The sequence below is a fragment of the Squalius cephalus genome (genome assembly GCF_949319135.1).
Source record: "Squalius cephalus genome assembly, chromosome: 11".
Taxonomy (NCBI): domain Eukaryota; kingdom Metazoa; phylum Chordata; class Actinopteri; order Cypriniformes; family Leuciscidae; genus Squalius; species Squalius cephalus.
The window spans coordinates 6,669,550-6,690,243 of record NC_137132.1 but is presented as its reverse complement, the minus strand read 5'-3'; the positions used below and the strand labels follow the sequence as shown (position 1 = coordinate 6,690,243).

Below are 20,694 nucleotides of genomic sequence, written 5' to 3'. Positions count from 1 at the left end.
TGAACAACACAGAATCACAAAATAACCGTTTCCAAACAGACTCTGCAAACACTCCTAATGTATACTGATTTTCAACAGAGACTTTCAGAGCTGCATTCATACACACACTGCTTCTTTAGCAATGGCTGACAAACCGGTCAATGATATGATAGAAAAGATTTTATTCGTCAAAGAATAAGGAATACACTTAAATATTATACATATACAAGCAATTACATAAACAGGACAGTAATTAAGATCACTGCATCCCATAATGAAAAATAACTTATTTGCAAAGAGAAAAAATAAGAAAAGGGAATCATTGGCATGTGTTGAATCCTCAAATTTACACCTTAATCCTGAACCTCATCTGTGGAGAGAGAGAGAGAGAGGAGAGAGAGAGAAGAGAGAGAGAAGAGAGAGAGAGAGAGAGAGAGAGAGAGAGAGAGAGATAGATATGATTTAAATGCATATGAAATGTTCAATATAGAAAATGCAATTGAAAAATGACACACCAATGATATTCTGAAAGTGAGATACTCAAGTTGTTACTCTAGATCTGGACAGAGTGCAACTGAATAACACCAACATCAGGTGAAGTGATCAGAAAAGCAGAGACACCACCACCATAATTTGTTCAAAAGTAAGTTAAAAAAAAAAAATTAAAAATTAAAATAATCAAAATATTAAAAAATATGTTAAGTTGTGCAATTACGTCATTAACAATTTTTTTTAATTACTATTTAAACCAGTGGTTCCCAATCCTGGTCCTGGGGACCCACAGCTCTGCACATTTTATATGTCTCCTTTATCTGACACACCCAGTTCAGTTCATAGAGCTCTTTCCTAACGAGATGATGATCTGAATCAGGTGTGTTAAATGAGGGAGACATACAAACTGTGCAGAGCTGTGGGTCCCCAGGACCAGGATTGGGAACCACTGATTTAAACCATTCTGCTAAATTTCATGACATTAAAATGAGGTCACACCGGCCACCAAACTCCCGAAGCCACAGTGTATTTGAGCGAGAGTGAAATAAGCCCATATAGAGGAGAGACACCGGCAGGTTTACAGCAATGATTACAGTCGACACGTACAGTTAAATACTTAGATCAGCGCAGCGACTCACAGGATTCCCTAAACAGACACACAGCAAATACTTCAACACACCTGCCATTTCTAAACATTAATATTGGTATTTAAAGAAATAAAACACACTTTCCAATGCGTTATATTTAGTGATGCACCGAAAGTTATTTTCTACCGAAACAGTGATTAACATTTTCATTTAGACGAAAACCGAAACCTGAAATAAAGTTTATTGAATAACAAATTAATCACATTTATTTCATAATCAACACTAAAAGTTGCAGTTGCATTATTTAAATAGCACTTAAAGCTTAAACTTTTTAATAATATTATTTCATTTGTACTCCAATTCATTGTTGAAATGTAAACATTAAACGATTGCAATAAAAAAAAAATTCTTGCCAGATTTTTCCAGACGTACATTAAAAAAAGACAAGAGGTTAAGTCAAAATAAATGCAATAGTGCATATAATTATCAAAATGCTCCTCTCCTCGCTAGTTATTTTTTTCTAGCCAAATAAAAAATGATGGACATTGAATAGTTTTTCTGAGGTAAATAAAACATAATATGACACGGTTTACAAGCTGTTTTATTGACTTCTTTCCGCAGTTAAAACACTGACTGAGCGATTGCATGAAACATGATACTAGTTTAGTAAGAGATACTAATTTTAGTAAGTTGTACTGTATCTTTCAACAGAACTTCAGATGTTCATGTTTATTTGGTGCAATAACTAGTAGTAAAGAGAAAGAGATGATCTCTTTATTGTTTGAATTTTGTGAGAAAATTGACAGTTACTTTTGATATGAGAAACAGTCTGATGTTTCAAATTCTAAGCACAAAGCTTACTGTGATTATTGCGCTACATTACATCATGTTTAGTAAAGATCCCCCCTCATACATGAACCAAGATCTTTTAATCTGTGCTGTTTGCAGTTGATCAAAATGAAAGTCCATTAAAAACGAAAAATAAATATTGCCAACCCAGCAATATCCATGTGCAGGAAAGACACGTGCCATCAATTAAACAATCGTTTCGGTCAATTATTTTGATCTTCTAAAACTGTTTCGGCAGCAACTGAAAATCTATTTTTCGGTAATTTCAGTGCATCACTAATTTACCATGTGCTCTGGATCCTCATACCAGATAATAACTACAGTAGTCAACATTTGAAGTGGATCAAAACCTTTCATCAAAGTTATAATTTTTTTATACAATACCCGTTCTTGTCTTAGGACAACTTTGATGAACTTTTTAATACACTTCAAATGTTGACTACTGTACATACATGGTCTTGGGTTCATGTCTACAGAGAGAGCGTTTTCTTAAACAGAAGTGTTTATTGTACCTTTTTGGCGTTGGAAGATTTGGGGGACTTGTTTCTGGGAGACTTCCTGAGCGTGGAGTCCAGAGGAGACTTGGCGCTCGCGGCTGAACGCAGGGCACGACTGGCCACGCCGGGAGACTTGCGGGCGCTGTTACGCAGCTTGTTGAGGCCGCGCTGAAGCCTGCTGTCACCTCGACCGCTGTTCTTCGGGGTGTTTACAACAGTGAACACCACAGACTGCCTTCGCTCGGCCTACAGGTGAAAGAGGGACAGACATATTAATACTGTATGAAACAAACCCTTTTACCTAGCCATCTAAATGAGGACATACAATATGCTTCCAAAGAGCTGAGAACCAAAAAGAAACATTTAGCATTTGAGAGGGACAAGTTTCAGTTTTTAATGAGTTTGTAGAATAGCACTATATATATATATATATATATATATATATATATATATATATATATATATATATATATATATATATATATATATATATATATAATTTTTTTTTTTTTTTTTTTTTTGTAAGCATATTGCATAGTTCACTTTGAGTCAATTTTATGTATCTGTGATAACGCAATGAAACCAAATTGTGCAGATATTACTTTTGGCCAGGCTGTCATACAAACATGTGAAAATGAGAGAGCCAATGAAATATTAATAACTGACTATGATATAGTAAGTGTATGTTTTTCTATGCATTTCTTATTTGCATAGTAAAATAAAACCTCTAGCTGTAGATTTTAGCCAAATAATTGTCAAGTTTAGCGTTTTGTTTTACCCTCATATTTAAAACAAAATATTTTCCTCATATTTTGGTTTACTCAAACTTGTAGGGTAATTTAAAACAAATATATACCCTCCAGACATTACTTTAGGCCACTATTTGTTTTTTATAAAGGTCTGAAATATAATTTACTTCCTCATTTTGCTTTACGACACAAAATTACACACAGCAATTACCACAAAAATTAAAGTACATACATTAGACAACCGTTGTAGCCTTTATGCAGAAACATTTTAGTTGCCGTTTTAAAAACCCATTTTAAGGGAACACATGGCAAATTATCTTTCAAAGTTGGCCTAATATATTCCTATTGTTTTTAAATTAAGCGGATTGTAATAACGCCAACCACAAACTCTAAAAGAAACTTCATATATTAATTTTGGAAATTAAAAACACTTTAACACACTACTTTAGCTACTTTATAAACCACTAGTAGCAGTGTGTCCAAATAGCTATTTAGCTAAATTCTGGAGATAATAACAGCAGTTTTGTCCTCAAATAAAGTCTAGGTTAGTAACAACCACATGTGTCCAACAAAAGTACTTCACCGGAGAGTTTGGAGGTCTGTTTTGACTGTTGCCGAACCTGCCTTTAGGTGTCATTGGTCGCGGGAAGCAACTTGCCAATTTCTTCGCCTGTGGAAACAAAAAGTCTTGAATTTTAGTAAGGTTTCTTATCCAAAGAAAATTCTTAAACATTTATCAAGTGGGATGAACATTTGCCCCTTCATATTGATCTCTCGTACCTCAGGTGTGTCTGGGCCTTGCAGTTGGGACCCAGGGCGTTTGGTAGCCAACGGGCTGCGTTTGTTTTCTGAAGCACGTAGGTGTGAGCTTGTTTTCGTGAGCTGAGAGGCCCGGTGAGCAGCAGTGCTGGAGCGGATCTGACCCGGCAACATGGTGGCGCGCTGAGGCTGGGAGAGCGCAGGACCCTGGGTCGAACTTGCTCCGGGCGCAAGGGAGAAGCGGCGAGAGTTCAGGGTCTCTAGTATTTGACCCGGAGCCATGGAAGCACGTCGGATCGTCTCATCCGGGTCACCCATGCGCAGGTCATCGTCGGTTACGGTGAACGAGGGTCCCAGACTGGGCTACGGAGGCAGAACAATACGTTTGATTCTAGTTTTAAACAAACAACGCAGCTAAAGCTAACTATTACAAGCTTACCCTGGACTCCAACGGGTAGCTGCTCTTCAGGTGAGGCAGACAGACTTTGTTTCGTGCCTGCAATTCGGCGATTCGCATCCAATCATCAGAAGCATGTTCGGGTTCATTCTCCGCTCCGATACAGAACGTACTGGCGGCTACACAACACACAAAATAAGTTAGTTTACTTATGTATGACTGCATGATTTGGTGGTGCAAATTGGTAGTTTCCCTGATAAAAAAATATTTAAAACGCAATAAAAAAACTGCTTCTTTTTAAAGCTGCACAATTTGGCTCAAAATTTTGATTATATATCAATAGGACAATAAAATAAAAATAATAAAATAATTGTATTATATATCTTTAATAATACAATTTATAAAAATAAAATATTATTATTGTAACATTTCAGTGTAAACTAAAGAGTATTTAATAATAAAATAATAAAAATAATTGTATTTTACAGTACAGCAATTTTTATTATAAAAGATGTGCTTTAGCATGCGATAAGAATATATACAATTAATGATTCAAGAAAAGAACAATTATGTTAATGACTATAAAATATCTTTTATCATTTTGATTAATTTACAAAAAAGCAAAATAAGAAATATTACTATTGTAATATTTCATTAGAAAATAAAAAAAATGAGTACTTAATAAAATATAATAGTAATTTTATTTTATTTTATTTTATATGACAACTGCAAAATTACATTCATTCTTTTTCAAATATTAAACCATCAAACTTTTTCCTTAAAGTCTTTAAAGCCAGTTTATAAGCACTTATAACTCATTACAAGCAAGAGAAGATGGTTGGTGCATGTTGTGTTCCCAAACGCACATTATAAGCGACCCAAACTCAAAGCAGATATGCAGAGATGAGTTTGTGTGGAGCTTTTTTGTGTGGTATGCTTTTTACTGTGAACCAAACCTCTCTGAGCCAGTGAAAACACAGTGAGCTGCTCACATGTAAACAAACACAGCGCCACGTTACATTTCAATGTAATTTGATAATCTCATTACGCCATATCGCAAATTTTATTTTATTTTGATTAATCGTGCAGCCCTAATCTAAAGTATTGTGCAAAGTAACTAAAAGCAATGAGGTCTAAGGACAAAATTTCACCTCTTGGTGGGGCGATGGTATGAACGGTACTTCTGCGATATCCAGGCAGATTTTGAAGGGTGTCTGCTTTTGATGAACTTTCCTCTGAGAAGTCTATGGAGATCGGTCGTGAGTGATGGACTGCCAAGTTGGGCTGAGATCGGGCAGAGTGCATACTAGAGAACGACTCCTCGCCTTCAGCACTTCCTGGTGTTTTCTAAACAAGAAAGAAATAAACAAACTCTTTATAACCTTTGCAACCCAAGAAGCCATGAAGAGTAATATTACTAGTCAATGTCTATTTAAAGGCAAATCAGCTGGCCATCTTGAGAAGCTATTTTCAGTCATGCAAGTACAGCTATCTATTCTCTTGTATGTGGAAATAGCGAAATCTGCTTCCCAAACTTACAACTAAATATTTAAAATCAGCAATATGGTATATTCATCATGGATATTTCAGGTTGGTCCAACCAATGCACGTGCAGCACTAACCGTGAGCAACAGCATCTGCAGTAATGTGTGAAAATTATGGTAAAAACTGTGTGTATCGTGTTGGTCCAGTCAAAGTTTTATGTAAAGACCTGACAGTGAGTTAACTGATTGGCTCTTTAATGTTGAAGGTGGAACTAACTTTACGATAGCCAACTCAAACTTTTTTTTAACCCAATGATGTGTAGAAAGCAAGAAGACATTTGTGCATTTCTTACCTTAGCCAGTGTGATGTTGATAACTTGTGTAGTACGTCGCCTGCGAGCCGAAGCGGTCAACTTCTTTGCAGAGTCAACCACAAGATCGCCAATGGAAGTGATGCTGGACTCTAGTTTGCGTTCAAAGGCATCGCTGTGATCTGCTTTACGCTTGTTGCCTTGTTGACCCATTGGCGTGAAGTAGAGAGTCTCCAGGGATTCGGCCCGCGCATGGCGTTTAGCAGCCAAGCGCTCAGAACTGCGTACTAGCGGAGTGCTGGATTCACCCGGCACAGCTGAACGACTGGGAAAAGAGGACAATGACACTGCATGAGTTACCTGGAATACTATGCGAGAAACCTGCACAATTGTGCTGGTTTAGCTACCTGTCAGGGTTGAGTGAATCGTTCAGCTCAAAATCCAAGCTGTCGGTGCTGGTGTCCTGGCGTTTCTCTGGGACTCTGATGTACTGACTTTCTCTATGTCTCATGTGCTCAACGTCATCAGTCGTCTTCCTATGCTCTCGCAGTTGCCTATCAGCAAAGTCAACCTGAGACCAACACACAATCAAGCATGAAATTCAACAGGAAACTCAAACATTTCAAAACTTTTTTTAATTTTCACATTAAAGCATTAAGAATGTAAACTAACTTGTGCCTCCAAGTTTTTCACTTTGGCGACAAGGTTCTTCTCTTTGGCGTTTGCCTGGTCTAGCTCCATGCGTGCTAGCTTCAGTTCTGTCTCCAGAGCTTTGACTTCCTTCTTACTGGCCTCAAGTGATTGCTCGAAATTTTTGTTCAGTTCCTGAGCCTCAACCAGCAGCTGCTTTTTACCGTTGTAGTGATTCTTGGCTTTCTCCACCTGAGGAAGAACCATAAGACAGCCAATGAGTTTTTAAATAAGGGCAGGTGATGTCAAACTGGAGCAATTCTTTTGTGCAATGAGGATTCTTCAAAACATCAAAATGCATGAAAGAAACACAGCAAGATCTAACTCAACACAGACCTGTGATTTGTAGTGCTCTACTGCTTCCGACTTTGTCTTCAGCTGCTCAAGGAGTTCCTGATTCTGTTCCTCCCACTGTCGGGAAGCCTTTTTAAGAGCAAGGATGGAACCGTTTTTCTCCTCAACCTTCAACTCTAGCTCAGCTCGAATCTTCTGGGAGGCGTCACACTCCCTCTGGAGAGACTGGTTGAGAGAAGTCAAATGGCTCCTTTCTTGCCTCAGCATCTCCAAATTCTGCTGGTAGCCATCCAGTTGATGTTTGTCGGCATGAAGCTCAACAATTCTCTTCTCCAGTTCCTCCTTTGCCTGATGCATCTCAAAGACATCTTTTTCCTTTTGTTGGCACAGCACTTCCATCTGCCTCAGCTTTTGATCCAAAGACTCCAGAAGATGTTTTTTGTCAGTGACCTCACAACTGGCAGTGTCTAGTTGTCTCTGTAGTGTTTCAACCTCCTCTTCAAGTGCATTGCGGAGATCATCTTCAGACTGTTTGGCCCTTAATTGTTGATCTTTCATTTCATTTTGAAGAGAACTTATTTGAGCTTCCCTCTCAGAGACAAGAGTGGAGACCTCTTGTATTTTAGCCTGAAGTTCACTTACGTTCTTCTCAAGGTCCTGAGCCTTTTCTCGAAGTTTCTCATGTTCGCAAGACTCCTTTTGAAGCAACAGAAGCTCAGATTCCTTCTGAGAAGCTGCAGTTGTAAGCTCTGCCACTTGTGTCTTAAGAGCAGCCAAGTTCTCCATTAACGTGTTGTGTTTACCCTCTAAAACAGACATCTCCTTTTGCTTCTGCACTTCATTTTCCTGGTAAGTGCTGATAATTTTATCATTGAGAGAGGTTACTTCAGTTGACAGGTGGTCTCTTTCTTTCCTCACCATCTCCAAGTGCCCCTCCAGTTGTTGTTTCTCAACAACAAACTCATCAATTCTCTTCTCCAAGTCCTCCTTTACCTGATTCATATCAAGGACATCTTTCTCCTTTTGTTGGCACAGCACTTCCATCTGCCTCAGCTTTTGATCTAAAGACTCCAGAAGATGTTTTTTGTCAGTGACCTCACAACTGGCAGTGTCTAGTTGTCTCTGTAGTGTTTCAACCTTCCCTTCAAGTGCATTGCGGAGATCATCTTCAGACTGTTTGGCCCTCAACTGATCTTCCAACTCATTTTGATGAGAAGCCTCCCTCTCAGAGGCAAGAGTGGAGACTTGTTGGATTTTAGCTTGAAGTTCACTCACCGTTCTCTCAAGTTCCTCACGCTTGGCAGTCTCAAGCTCCTGTGCCTTTTCTCTAATACTTTCTTGTTGGTGAATCTCATTTTGAAGCAAGAGAAGCTCAGAATTTTTCTGTGAAGCTGTAGTTGTCTCCTCTAATAGCTTCTTCTCAAGGGCAGCCATGTTTTCTTTTAACTGGTTGCATTCTAGCTCTAAAACAGACATCTCCTGTTGCTTCCGCACTTCAGTGTCCAGGTAACTGCAGATTTTATCACTGAGAGATGTTACTTCAATTGACAGGTGGTCTCTTTCCTTTATCACCATCTCCCATTTCTGCTGGTACTCCTCCAGGTGTTGTTTCTCATCAAGAAGCCTCTTCTCCAGATTCTCCTTTGCTTGATGCATCTCCAGGACATCTTTCTCCTTTTGAAGGAAAAGCCCTTCCATCTCCTTCAGCTTTTGATCTAAAGACCCCAGCAGATTGTCTTTGTCTGCACCACAACGACTGACCACATCTAATTCTCCTTGCAGGGTGCCAACCTTCTCCTCTAGCTCTCTGCGGAGATCATCTTCAGACTGTTTGGCCCTCAATTGATCCTTCAACTCATTTTGAAGAGAAGCCTCCCTCTCAGAGGCGAGAGTGGAGACCTCTAGGATTTTAGCTTGAAGTTCACTCACTGTTCTCTCAAGTTCCTCACGCTTGGCAGTCTCAAGCTCCTGAGCCTTTTCTCTAATACTTTCTTGTTGGTGAAGCTCATTTTGAAGCAAGAGAAGCTCAGAATTTTTTTGTGAAGCTGTAGATGTCTCCTCTACCAACTTCTTCTCAAGGGCAGCCATGTTTTCTTTTAAAAGGTTGCATTCTACCTCTAAAACAGACATCTCCTGTTGCTTTTGCACTTCAGTGTCCTGGTAACTGCGTATCTTATCATTGAGAGAGGTTACTTCAGCTGACAGGTGGTCTTTTTCACTCCTTACCATCTCCAAATTCTGTTGGTACTCCTCCAGTTGTTGTTGTTTCTCAACAACAAGCTCATGAATCCTCTTCTCCAGATCCTCCTTTGCCTGATGCAATTCCAGGACATCTTTCTCCTTTTGAAGGAAAAGCCCTTCCATCTCCTTCAGCTTTTGATCTAAAGACCCCAGCAGATTGTCTTTGTCTGCAGCACAACGACTGACCGCATCTAGTTCTCCTTGTAGGGTTTCTATCTTCTCCTCTAGCTCTCTGCGGAGATCATCTTCAGACTGTTTGGCCCTCAATTGATCCTTCAACTCATTTTGAAGAGAAGCCTCCCTCTCAGAGGCAAGAGTGGAGACTTGTTGGATTTTAGCTTGAAGTTCACTCACTGTTCTGTCAAGTTCCTCACGCTTGGCAGTCTCAAGCTCCTGAGCCTTTTCTCTAATACTTTCTTGGTGGTGAATCTCATTTTGTAGCAAGAGAAGCTCAGAATTTTTTTGTGAAGCTGTAGATGTCTCCTCTACCAACTTCTTCTCAAGGGCAGCCATGTTTTCTTTTAACTGGTTGCATTCTACCTCTAAAACAGACATCTCCTGTTGCTTCTGCACTTCAGTGTCCTGGTATCTGCAGATTTTATCACTGAGAGATGTTACTTCAATTGACAGGTGGTCTCTTTCCTTTACCACCATCTCCCATTTCTGCTGATACTCCTCCAGTTGTTGTTTCTCATCAACAAGCCTCTTCTCCAGATCCTCCTTTGCCTGATGCATCTCCAGGACATCTTTCTCCTTTTGAAGGAAAAGCCCTTCCATCTCCTTCAGCTTTTGATCTAAAGAGCCCAGCTGATTGTCTTTGTCTGCAGCACAACGATTGATCGCATCTAATTCTCCTTCTAGGTTGCCAACCTTCTCCTCTAGCTCTCTGCGGAGATCATCTTCAGACTGTTTGGCCCTCAATTCTTGATCTTTCATCTCATCTCGAAGAGAAATTACTTGAGCGTCTCTCTCAGAGGCAAGAGTGGAGACTTCTAGGATTTTAGCTTGAAGTTCACCCACTGTTCTCTCAAGTTCCTCACGCTTTGCAGTCTCAAGCTCCTGAGCCTTTTTTCTAAGGCTTTCTTGTTGGTGAATCTCATTTTGAAGCGAGAGAAGCTCAGAATCTTTATGTGAAGCTGTAGCTGTCGCCTCAGCCAGCTGGTTCAGAAGAGAGGTCAGGTTTTCCTGCAACACGTTGTGTTTGGTCTCTAAAACAGACATTTCTTGTTGTTTCTGCACTTCATTTTCACTGTACTGGCAGATCTGCTCTTTAAGAGATGTTACCTCCGCTGACAGAACCAGCATTTCCTCTTGTGTTTCTGATGCGGCTGAAGAAGCAGAGTGAAGCTCTTGCTGGAGTTTTTTAACAGTCTCCTCATGCTCTTTGCGATTTGATTTGATCAATTCGTTTATTTCAATATTTTGTTCCTTCACAAGCTTCAGCTCGTGGTCAACAGAGTCATACTCGTTCCTCAGATTTCTGATTTCTTCATCTTTTAGGGTAATCTGCTCGGACAGTTCCAGAATGTGAGTTTGGAGGCTTTCGATTTTAGTCAAAGCCTGACTAACCTGGTTCTCTCCTTCAGATTTCTCCTGTCTGAGAACATTTATTTGCCCCTGAAGGTCTCCAATGGCCTGCAGATGCTCATTAAGCTCCTGCTGCAATGTGCATGCCTCCTTTTTCAAGGAATCGTTCTCTACTACCACCTTTTGATGCTCTTCCAGCTTCTTCTCATATTCCTGAACTGTGTTCTTGGCGCTTTGCAACTCAACAATCAGGGCATTCAGGGCGTCTTGCTGTGATGCTCTCTCCACTTCCAAACCCTGGATCTCAGCATGCAGAGCATGAACCATCTTGTCTAAAGAGACAACCTTCCCCTCCAGCTCTTCTCTCTGTTGGCGGAGGTCCGCAGAGATTTTGATCTCCGCTGTCAGCTGCACTTCCACTTGCTGCAGACGAGAAACATCACTTTCCAGAGCTGATATCTGCGCAGTGAGCATTTCTTTCTGACTCCGTAAGGCCTCCTCCAGGGATTCTCTCTCCAAACGGATGCTGTTGACAGACTGCTCCAGATCGAACACAACCATCTGTAGTCTTCTGGTTTCCTTTTCAAAAGAGGCTCTCTCCTCAGCCAACAAAGCCTCAACTTCCGTCTTCTCCTTCTCAAGACGGGAAATTGTGTCCTGAAGCTCAGCGAGTTTAAGAGTCAGATCTGCCAGCTCCTGTTTAAGCTTTTCCCACTGAGAAAAACAAAAAGAAATTACATTGGTCAATTCTATGAAGATGTTTTCAGCTCTAAATTAGAACTAAATAGTTGTTTCTTAGAATATTTTCCTTTTAACAGTCAAATGCATGTACTGAAAGAACATGAAATGAGATTTAGACTCTGATTAACCCTGATTACTCTGAGTATTTTAGATTAAAGATAATGTTTTGTATCATCATGATAAAAAAAAAAAAAAGAAAAAGATATAAATCTGCATATGTGATGGACATCAGTCATTCTAATCTTTAGTAGCTCCTTTAAAGGCATCTTGAATAAAACAGCTAAATATTTAACAAAGCATATACAACAGACCTGAACCGGAACCTGAACCTGAAAGTCCATTGAGCATAACATTTTAGACATACTGACCAAATTATAAGAATCTTTCCATCAGAAAACAAAATATAACCGTGTGTAAACATTATTATGACAGAAAGACAGAATATCTCACCTCCATGATGGGTCCCAAAACCTCTCCTCTCTCCTGTGACTGAGCTTTCAGGAGTTCGTCCTCCAGAACGGAGATCTTTCCTTGAAGGATCTCCACTTTCTCACTCAGACACTCCTGAACGAGGAGAACAGGACGAAGAAAATGATACAGATTAATAAATACCAGTCAGGGAGAGCACAAAGCAAAGAAACACAACCTGATTCATTTAATTGAAATGATCTACCCTGTGTGTGACGGCCTCGTTCAACTCGTGCTCGAGAAACTCCTTTCTGCTCCTCCACTCAGCCAGTGATGATTCATGAGCTAACGTGAGTTTTGTAACTTTCTCCTCGGCTCTCGCCAGCTGAGCGAAGGTGTTTCGCACCTGATGAGTCCAGTGTGAGAAAGAAATTAGTTTTAAACAGGTTAGCAATACAGAAAGGAAGGGGGGGAAATAAAAATATCTCACCTGAGCAGCGAAAGTTTGGTTCTCCTCTGTTAGTTCATCAATCTTTTTGTCCTTCTGAGAGTTTTCGGTTTTTAAATCATGGCACTGCTTCACAACTTCGTGCACTCTGCGGAGAAGACTGTACAAGAACCAACAGATTTACAATAAGTCTTATTTCTTAGAATTAGCTAATGCATTAACTAAGATGAACTAGCAATATATTTCATAGCATTTATTAACCTTTTTTAGCCAATACAGACATGCTTACGGCCTGTTTACACCTGGTATTAGGGCTGGGCGATATACCGATAGACACGATTAACCAGTAGAAAATACACATACTTATGTGCCAAAGTGACTATGTCTTTGCAAGGAAACACAGTCCTTTAAGTCTTAAGTGAACGTAAACGGGTGAGAAAGAAAACGCACGAGTATGTTAGATCCGTGCACTCGGCCTTAAAGTAACAGCGGCCTAATTTACCTGGAGCCGTTATTAATGTTCATCAAACAAAAAATAGAAAATCTCTCACTGCCCTTCACTGAATCACTTTTGTAATTTTAATAAGAATAAATGTATATTTAATTTACACAATGAAGGATTTGCAGTGTTTCAATACATTTGATTACTTTTCAATGTATTTAGTATTTCTTATATCTAGCGCTTGAAGTTTTTCAGGTAGGCCTATTTCACTTGTGTCTTTGTTCCATTGTAGTTTGTTTTCCTGTATGATTGTAATTAGTTTGGGTTTTTATCACCGTTTCCTTTTTTTAGGCAAATATTAGTTAAAATGATGACAAGACTTATGAAATTTCAATGGTATCAAAAATGTTGATATCATAAAAACCTTATTTAAAGCAAAAATAGATATATCGTGCATGTCTGTGATCGTAAAATAAAATTACTTATATCATGATATACGATTTTGGTCCTATCGGCCACCCCTATCTGGTATTAAGAAGCGTTTTTGTCGATCGGAACACAAATGGACGATGCTTAATACAGGTGTAAACGGGGTCTGAAATGTTTTGAGCTTGTCCCCTTTCCACCACTTCCAGAAGTAGTTGAAAACGCATTCGATTTGCACCGGATTGCTTTTGTAGTGTAAACACTCATGTGTTCAAACAGCCACAAAAGACCCCTACTCTCCGCCTACTGACTCGTAAACATTATGGGAAGAGCGCTAGCCAGACGGGGTTTAAACTTTGTCGGCTGGAGACACAAGTTGGTATCAAGCACAATGTTCTCTCACCATTCCTGATTTCTAACACACAAACACATAGTGTTTGGCGAAATCTTGCGTCTATCAAAGCAGAAACAAAAGCTGATGCTTTCCGTCGTCTCCGGTCGGATTTTCCTATGTAAATTGCGTGACCTTATATAATCCATTAGATTGAAAGATCTGAAAAAACCCATGCATTTACCCACCCACAGAACCTCCCCTTGAATAAATCAGGACAGAAGTGGTCGAAAAAGGACAAAAGAGACGGATTAAAACTCCAGGTGTAAACAGGAATGTATCTCCCTCGTCTACTTGTGCTCCGATCGAGAAAAACGCATCTTAATACCAGGTGTAAACAGGGCCATAGTCCACCTTCCCCTTCTTGTTCCTCACCTCTCGTTCTTCTCCTGCAGCTCCAGAAGAGCAGCTTTATGGTCATTCTCCAGTTCTCGTTGTTCTCTCAGCATTCGGTCCACCCTGTGCTGCAGCTGGACTATCAGACCCTCTGTGTGCAAGAGAGAGAGAGACAAAAATTCAACCAAATTCACACCAGAGTTTACCTCATTCACTCCAGACGGCATATAGGATACCTTTTTCTGAGATGATGTTGATCTGATCAGTCAGTTCTTTCTCCAGCTCGTCTCTCACGTCTCCCTCATGTGCCAGTTCTTTCCTGAGTCTCTTCAACTGGAAGTGTGGCGTGCTCATTACATCCGGCACTGGAGAGCTGGAGATCAGGGATGCATGGGCATTATTTGGGCATTTATCATTCAGTAAATTAGAATTTCCAAATCTACAAGTTTCCAACATCAAGCAATATTTTTATGAAAGGGAAATGCTGCGAAGTAACAAATCAGTACATATGTGATGCTTAAAGAACTATTCTGTCATTGAGTTAAGCTTAATCTACGACATTTGTAGTGTAATGTTTATTACCACAAAAAATAGTTTTGACCCGTTACTCATTTTCTTAAAAAGGAAGGCACCTTTAATGGAAGCTCCATTTTTGGAGGATTAAAAATCAGAAAATGAAGTTTTTAAATTTCTAAAATCACTCACATAAATTCTTCTGTTAAAATGTGTGAATTTGTTGAGCTGTAAACTAATTTTTATAGTCGTTTTAGGGTTTTTGGATTCATGCCATTGTGCTGTCATGGCGAAAAAAAGAAGTACAATTGTATAGAACTTTGCCTAGATACAGTTAGTGAGCCATTTTTCACAATAAAACCATGTTTACATGGGAGGTAAATAAAAACTGGAAATAAAAATGATGCCACAAATGTGTTGAGTGAGATTAAGTTGTACTGAACATTTCATAAAACTTTAACTTATTGTTTTTGTTTTGTCCTTCACCATGGGATCAGCACAGAAGGCACTGACCTGTCTGAGCTGGAAGCCACTGTGCAAAGCTCTTGAAACTGAACTCTGGGAAGCCGTTGGGACCGGCCGAAGAACGGAGACTCCTCGTCAGTGTACAATAACGAGCTGCCGCTGCTCACACCGCTGGAGTTCGCAACGTTCGCGACAGCTAGAGACAGATGATTGATGAGCAAAGATTACATTTGGTGTAAATATTACAGATTTCACCATACTTTTCCAGTTGAATGATCACTTTTTTGTATTACAGGTTATCAGAAATGATATGTTTAAGTATGCAAATTAGGCATTATCTAATTAGATATACACACATTTTCATAATTTCCAGAACAGAAATCCAAATACTGGATAAAGACAGTTTTAAAAGAATCCTTTTGTTGACATAAGTGATTTTGATATTTTTTAATCACTCAAATCAGAAAATACTGTCAACAGCCAAAAAAAAAAATAAAAAAAAAAAATAATAAAATAAAATAAAATAAGGGTAGTGATATATGAATAAACCCCTCTGTGTATATAAAGCTGCTGAAGTGGAGATTTCTGACTCCGTGAATGAAAAAAAAAAGCCTTTAAAGATATTTATTGTAATTGAAATCTACAGATACAAATAGAAAAAGTGCACTAAAATAAACACTTGTGTATTTTGGATGTTTGCTTTCCACTAATCTGAAACAAAATGTTATGAAAACCCAAATAGCCCAATGTAGTGCCTTGCCTTCATTTACTTAAGCATTATCCATATCTCTTTTGAAAACACTGATGCACAGTCAATAATGCTGAATAATGAAAATGTGTTGAAACAAGCAATCACGAGGCTACTTACGGTCTTGGTCTAGAAACTGATCTAAGCCTTCGTCTAACGACAAACCATCAAGATCAACTTTAACGAAACGAAACATGGATGTAATCTCCGGCTGACACAGACAGACAGAGAAAGAGACACAAAAGAACCTTCGTTAAAGAGTGACAATTTCAAAATGAGCCAGAACATTCAATATTTATTTCAGTAACACTAGATATAGAGGTACGGAGAGCGAAGCATCTAGCGGTCGTTAAAGACTCACCAACTCTGTTCTTGAATCCAAGGGTAATAGGTTGCCCTTTTTAAAACTGCAGTAACAAAGCAGAAGCATCACCTGTGCACAAATAAATGCACAACATTTAACCTGCATATCATTAAAGGAACAATTCACCCCAAAATTATTTTACATGCCTTCCATCTAGAATTTTCAGAAGGAGGGGCTGTGTATAAATCAGTGTGTTTCAGACAGACTGGGAACAGAGGAGCTGCTATAATGGACATTAAAGCATGTTAACGTATTCGATTACACCCAATAAACAACATCATGAACTTTTAAAACACCATCATATGACCCCTTTAAAAATTAGTACATTATAGCTTGATTTCTTTTTTGTTATGCAAACCACTATGACATATTCATAAAATATTTCAATATCTTAGATGCTACAGACCACCAAATATGATCATTCTCATCCTAAAACTATATATTTTCATGTATAAAGCCCCAATTTAGACTCATTTAAATTGGCATAATACACTAGTATAGACTATAGTTTCTATTAAAGTGCCCCTAATATGCTCTTTAATGCAGTCAATAATATAATATGTCTGCAAAGTGTTAAAGTTATAAAGATAAAGTTATTGTCTTCTAAAAAAAAAAAATCGAGTCGTCAGTAATTCCAGTCTCACTTCCTGTTACAAACCCATATAATGTAACAATGTAACACATTTGCATAATTCCAGCCTATGGTCTTCATTGGCTGCCTGTGAACAATGTGTACTTTGCCCCGCCCTCAAATACTTTAGTTGTAGCTGAGACTGTAGTTTGTTTCGTGTTGTTGACATGTCGAGAAAACGCTGTTTTCTACTTTGATGCACATCAAAAGATTGAGGACTCGCACAGGAATTAATACTATAAAACCGACACCATCGTGACTGTTTGTATCACTGTGGATATAAGTGCTGAGGAAGATCCGGAGCTAAAATTCTGATATGCTGTTTCGTTTCCGACATGTGCTGCGAGCGGTAGACCAATCACAACAGACTGAGCCATCTGACCAATCAGAACAGAACAGGCTCTCAGATAGGAGGAGTTTAGAGACTGAATCTTCGAACAAACCATGTTCAGACTCTTTAAGAAATTAGGTGATGTACAATGTGTATTATGAGACAATTAACGTGGTTTTTTTTTTTGTTTGTTTTTTACATTGGATGCATGTAAATCTATTGAAATTAGGAGCCTTTAAAATAACATAATAGGGACATTTTAATTTACATGTTATTAGGTATTTTCTTCTACACACTATAGTACAGTATTGTTAGATGTATATCATAATCTAATTGTTTACTTTACATTTTATTAGATAATATTTTAATCAATATCTAATATTTATTTTAATTTATATTTATTATCATCTATTTAATATAAATATAAATTTTAGTGGTCTTTTATTATGTATTATTCATTTAGTTGAAACCTCCTGATTAGAGCACAAATACCTTGGCAAGCTGGAGCTCCAGGTCAATCCCTTGAGTGATCTTCTGTAAGATGAGGAAACTTTGTCTTTTGGTGAGGTGAAATGTATCTGCATATGGAAAAGAGAAAGTTTTAAACAAGGAGTTCTTAGTACCTTAAATTCTAAATGCAAAAAAATGCTTGAAAAAATTTTGTGCACATCAATCTGGCAAACATTACGTACATAGTTATGATGACCGATGTTGAGATTTCAAAATTTAAATAGCCCAAGTTACTTTTACTGTCAGTGCCTTAACACAACCACATTTATATATTTAAATGAGTGACAAGTAAAAGTATTTTCTGCGTTAACCAACATTTTGACACAAATACTGGCAATAGAGCATAATGTCATGTCACTACTACAAAACAAATTCTCATTAATTTCATGACGTCTACGACAAATGAACTAAAACTACAGATGTGGTACAAGCATGAAATTGACCTTTCGCCGAGCCCCGCCCCCCTTAGTTACTGTTGCTACGTCCGACAAACAAATGGTCAAACACGACCAGCGCGACAGATTGCCATGACTGAAAAAGGTATACCCGTGCGTGTCAGTGACCTTTTTTGGAGCAATACCTCCGCGATATCCTCCAGATCGAGGCAAAAAGGGTTACAGTATGCAGTGGAGGGATATATTATAATATAAAAATACGCAATGAAGGAGACACGACTACTATCTACGTCTCTATCGAGGCTAATGCTTAACGTTACCGGTGTTCATACACATCATTTGTGATGATTATGACAAAGAACAAGGAAACAAGTGTTTAAAAGCATTGAAAGACACTCACTGTTGTGTTTTTGTGTGAAAGAAAAAACTGTCTCTGAAAATAAAAGTGCTGTCAGCAATAATTTCTTATGTGTGTTTTTTCGCATAACACTATGACTAAAATTTTAAATGCTGCAAAACACATGGGAGTTATATTCCCGATGCTGTAGTTTATTTGATCAGTCACAGTATATCATTAATCAAGCTTAATTTGACTTTTCAACTACAATTAGGCAGGTGAACTGAAAGCTTTTACAATATTTTAGCTATAACTTAGGCCTATATCATTGACAAAAGTATGTGGTGCATTTTCTTCCAAAAATGATTTTCTTTCTCAAATTCATGCTTCAAGTTGACAAAGCACAATAAACGAAATCACACAATAACTGTTTAACCAGACATAGCCTTAATTTGCATCTAAATAACTTTCATTGATTGTCTTTCATAATGCACTTACCATAATATTTATTAGGGGGACAACAGATCACAAAAATCGCGGTTGAGACCATAATATTTATTAGTGGGGCAACGGATCATAAAACTCGCGGTTCAGACAATATTATGTTTTTTGAGTTACAGATCGGATAGTTTTTCAGATCAGAAAAACAAAACAAAAAAAACTTTAAGTAGCCATCGATACCACAGCCAGCAGACGTATTTATGCTTCGTAATGTTCGACACATTTAACTGGGATTGGGGCCGTCCACACTGTTTTATCCATTGTAGGCACCGCTCACGTTGTGTTTTTGGCTTTGGGAATGGAAAGACCACAACTCCTGCAGACAATCTCTCGGGGTATGTAGTGTCCGATTTACAAACGCCATGGGCGCACGCTTCACCATCTTGCTAATGTTTGTCGGACCTGCTCACATAGTAACGGTTGCTATGATGTGTGATTGGACAATGGCCGTTTTGGGGGAGGGGCCGGCGAAAGGTCAATTGTAAAAAGAAAGACATGAGCACAGATTTGAAACTCACCATGCAAACCATTGAAGATGATTTTCAATATCTCATCCAGGGATAAAGTCTTTAAAACCTCAATGTTCTCCTCCCCGCTTCTACAGTAATGGATGATGCATTAGTCAGAGGTTAATTAAGTTGCAAGTTATCATGGCATTTCCATATGACCACCATCTCAAAATGACAACTCACAGTTTGCCGAAGATCTCCAGGAGTCGGATCCCATCTCTCATATGAACGAACTCCCAGATCGGCTTCTCGGGAAACATGGCATTCATCTGTCAAAAGGACAACCGTCAATATTAAGATCTCTTGAAACTTTACAGAGGACACATTTGAGTTGTTAAAATTATAAAACAGACATTACAACGTTAAACACGACAATAGATTCAAATAACTACCCAGACAGCAACATACACACATCTGGTATGCGTGGAATCCACATGTGCCAGATGTGTTGTGCCAGACACTATGTTGCTGTCTGTCATTATTCTCTACATTTTTTCTTGAGTAAAGAAACCAAAATGATATACATATATGTAAGTTCTGTACATCTGTGGATGACACACAGTAGAATTTAAGCAATACTTTGTTAGTTTTTTTTTATTTAATTTACCTAAAATATTCTTATATCACTTTTAAACAAAACTATTACTTATAATTCTGTTTGAAATCCAAAAGGAACACATTTGTGTCAAAATGCATTAAAATGAGAGAACTGTCTTACCCATATGAAAAGTGGTCCCACCTTGGTCCTGTTGACCTTCATGGTGGACTCTATTATAAAACATTTTAAATCCGTTGTAATTAAACCAGCAAGATGTCATACAGATTACGAAGTGTGCTTGATGTTTACACTTATGTTGTTAAATCTACTTCTATATAACAGACACTATAACAGCACAAAGATAACATTTTTTCAAGGATATACGATGACATTGGATTATTTTAATCATAATAAACAAAACTCAAACCTATGATACACATCCGTTAACTTCAGTGCACATAAACAGCCTTAATATGACATGCAATGCACATAAACACAAATATAATTAACATTACAGTATAATTATGTTCAAACAGTAAGTTTTTGCTTTGTTTGTTTAATCTGCAGCGTTTTGCCCGCTTACTGCTACATTATCAATGTTTAAGCAACACATCGACCGTGGCAGAAATATTGTCCTCATAAAACAACCAAAAAGCTGAATATACTTGTATATTAATTAATTAGTTGTTTTACCGTGATTTCGGGTCAAGTCGAAGCAAAGACGCACACCGAATCCTTCACTGAAACATTTTCAAATTCAAAACTCACCACGTCGAACTGTATCTGAACAGCTATTGGTCATCA

The 20,694-nt window shown here is 38.3% G+C and overlaps 1 protein-coding gene across 4 annotated transcripts; it reads right to left on the bottom strand.

The window, feature by feature from the left end:
• Nucleotides 1-144: 144 nt before the first annotated feature.
• Nucleotides 145-20,658, bottom strand: numa1 (nuclear mitotic apparatus protein 1). Of its 4 annotated transcripts, XM_079886680.1 has the most exons (24): nucleotides 20,584-20,658; nucleotides 20,071-20,120; nucleotides 19,536-19,621; nucleotides 19,362-19,441; nucleotides 17,593-17,678; nucleotides 16,136-16,207; nucleotides 15,895-15,985; nucleotides 15,075-15,222; nucleotides 14,285-14,421; nucleotides 14,088-14,199; nucleotides 12,496-12,613; nucleotides 12,271-12,411; nucleotides 12,048-12,161; nucleotides 7,131-11,570; nucleotides 6,777-6,986; nucleotides 6,512-6,675; nucleotides 6,147-6,429; nucleotides 5,461-5,656; nucleotides 4,352-4,488; nucleotides 3,934-4,275; nucleotides 3,737-3,823; nucleotides 2,420-2,650; nucleotides 1,078-1,117; nucleotides 145-349 (listed from the first exon to the last, which is right to left on the bottom strand). In XM_079886680.1, the coding sequence occupies exons 2-23, from the start codon at nucleotides 20,110-20,112 to the stop codon at nucleotides 1,106-1,108; spliced, it is 7,329 nt and encodes a 2,442-aa protein (XP_079742806.1). In that variant the 5' UTR covers nucleotides 20,113-20,120; nucleotides 20,584-20,658; the 3' UTR covers nucleotides 145-349; nucleotides 1,078-1,105. The 4 variants fall into 4 exon arrangements, with proteins under 4 accessions (XP_079742806.1, XP_079742805.1, XP_079742807.1 ...); XM_079886679.1 differs by lacking the exon at nucleotides 1,078-1,117; XM_079886681.1 differs by lacking the exon at nucleotides 1,078-1,117 and having other exon boundaries at nucleotides 7,131-10,889.
• Between the last annotated feature and the right edge of the window lie 36 nt (nucleotides 20,659-20,694).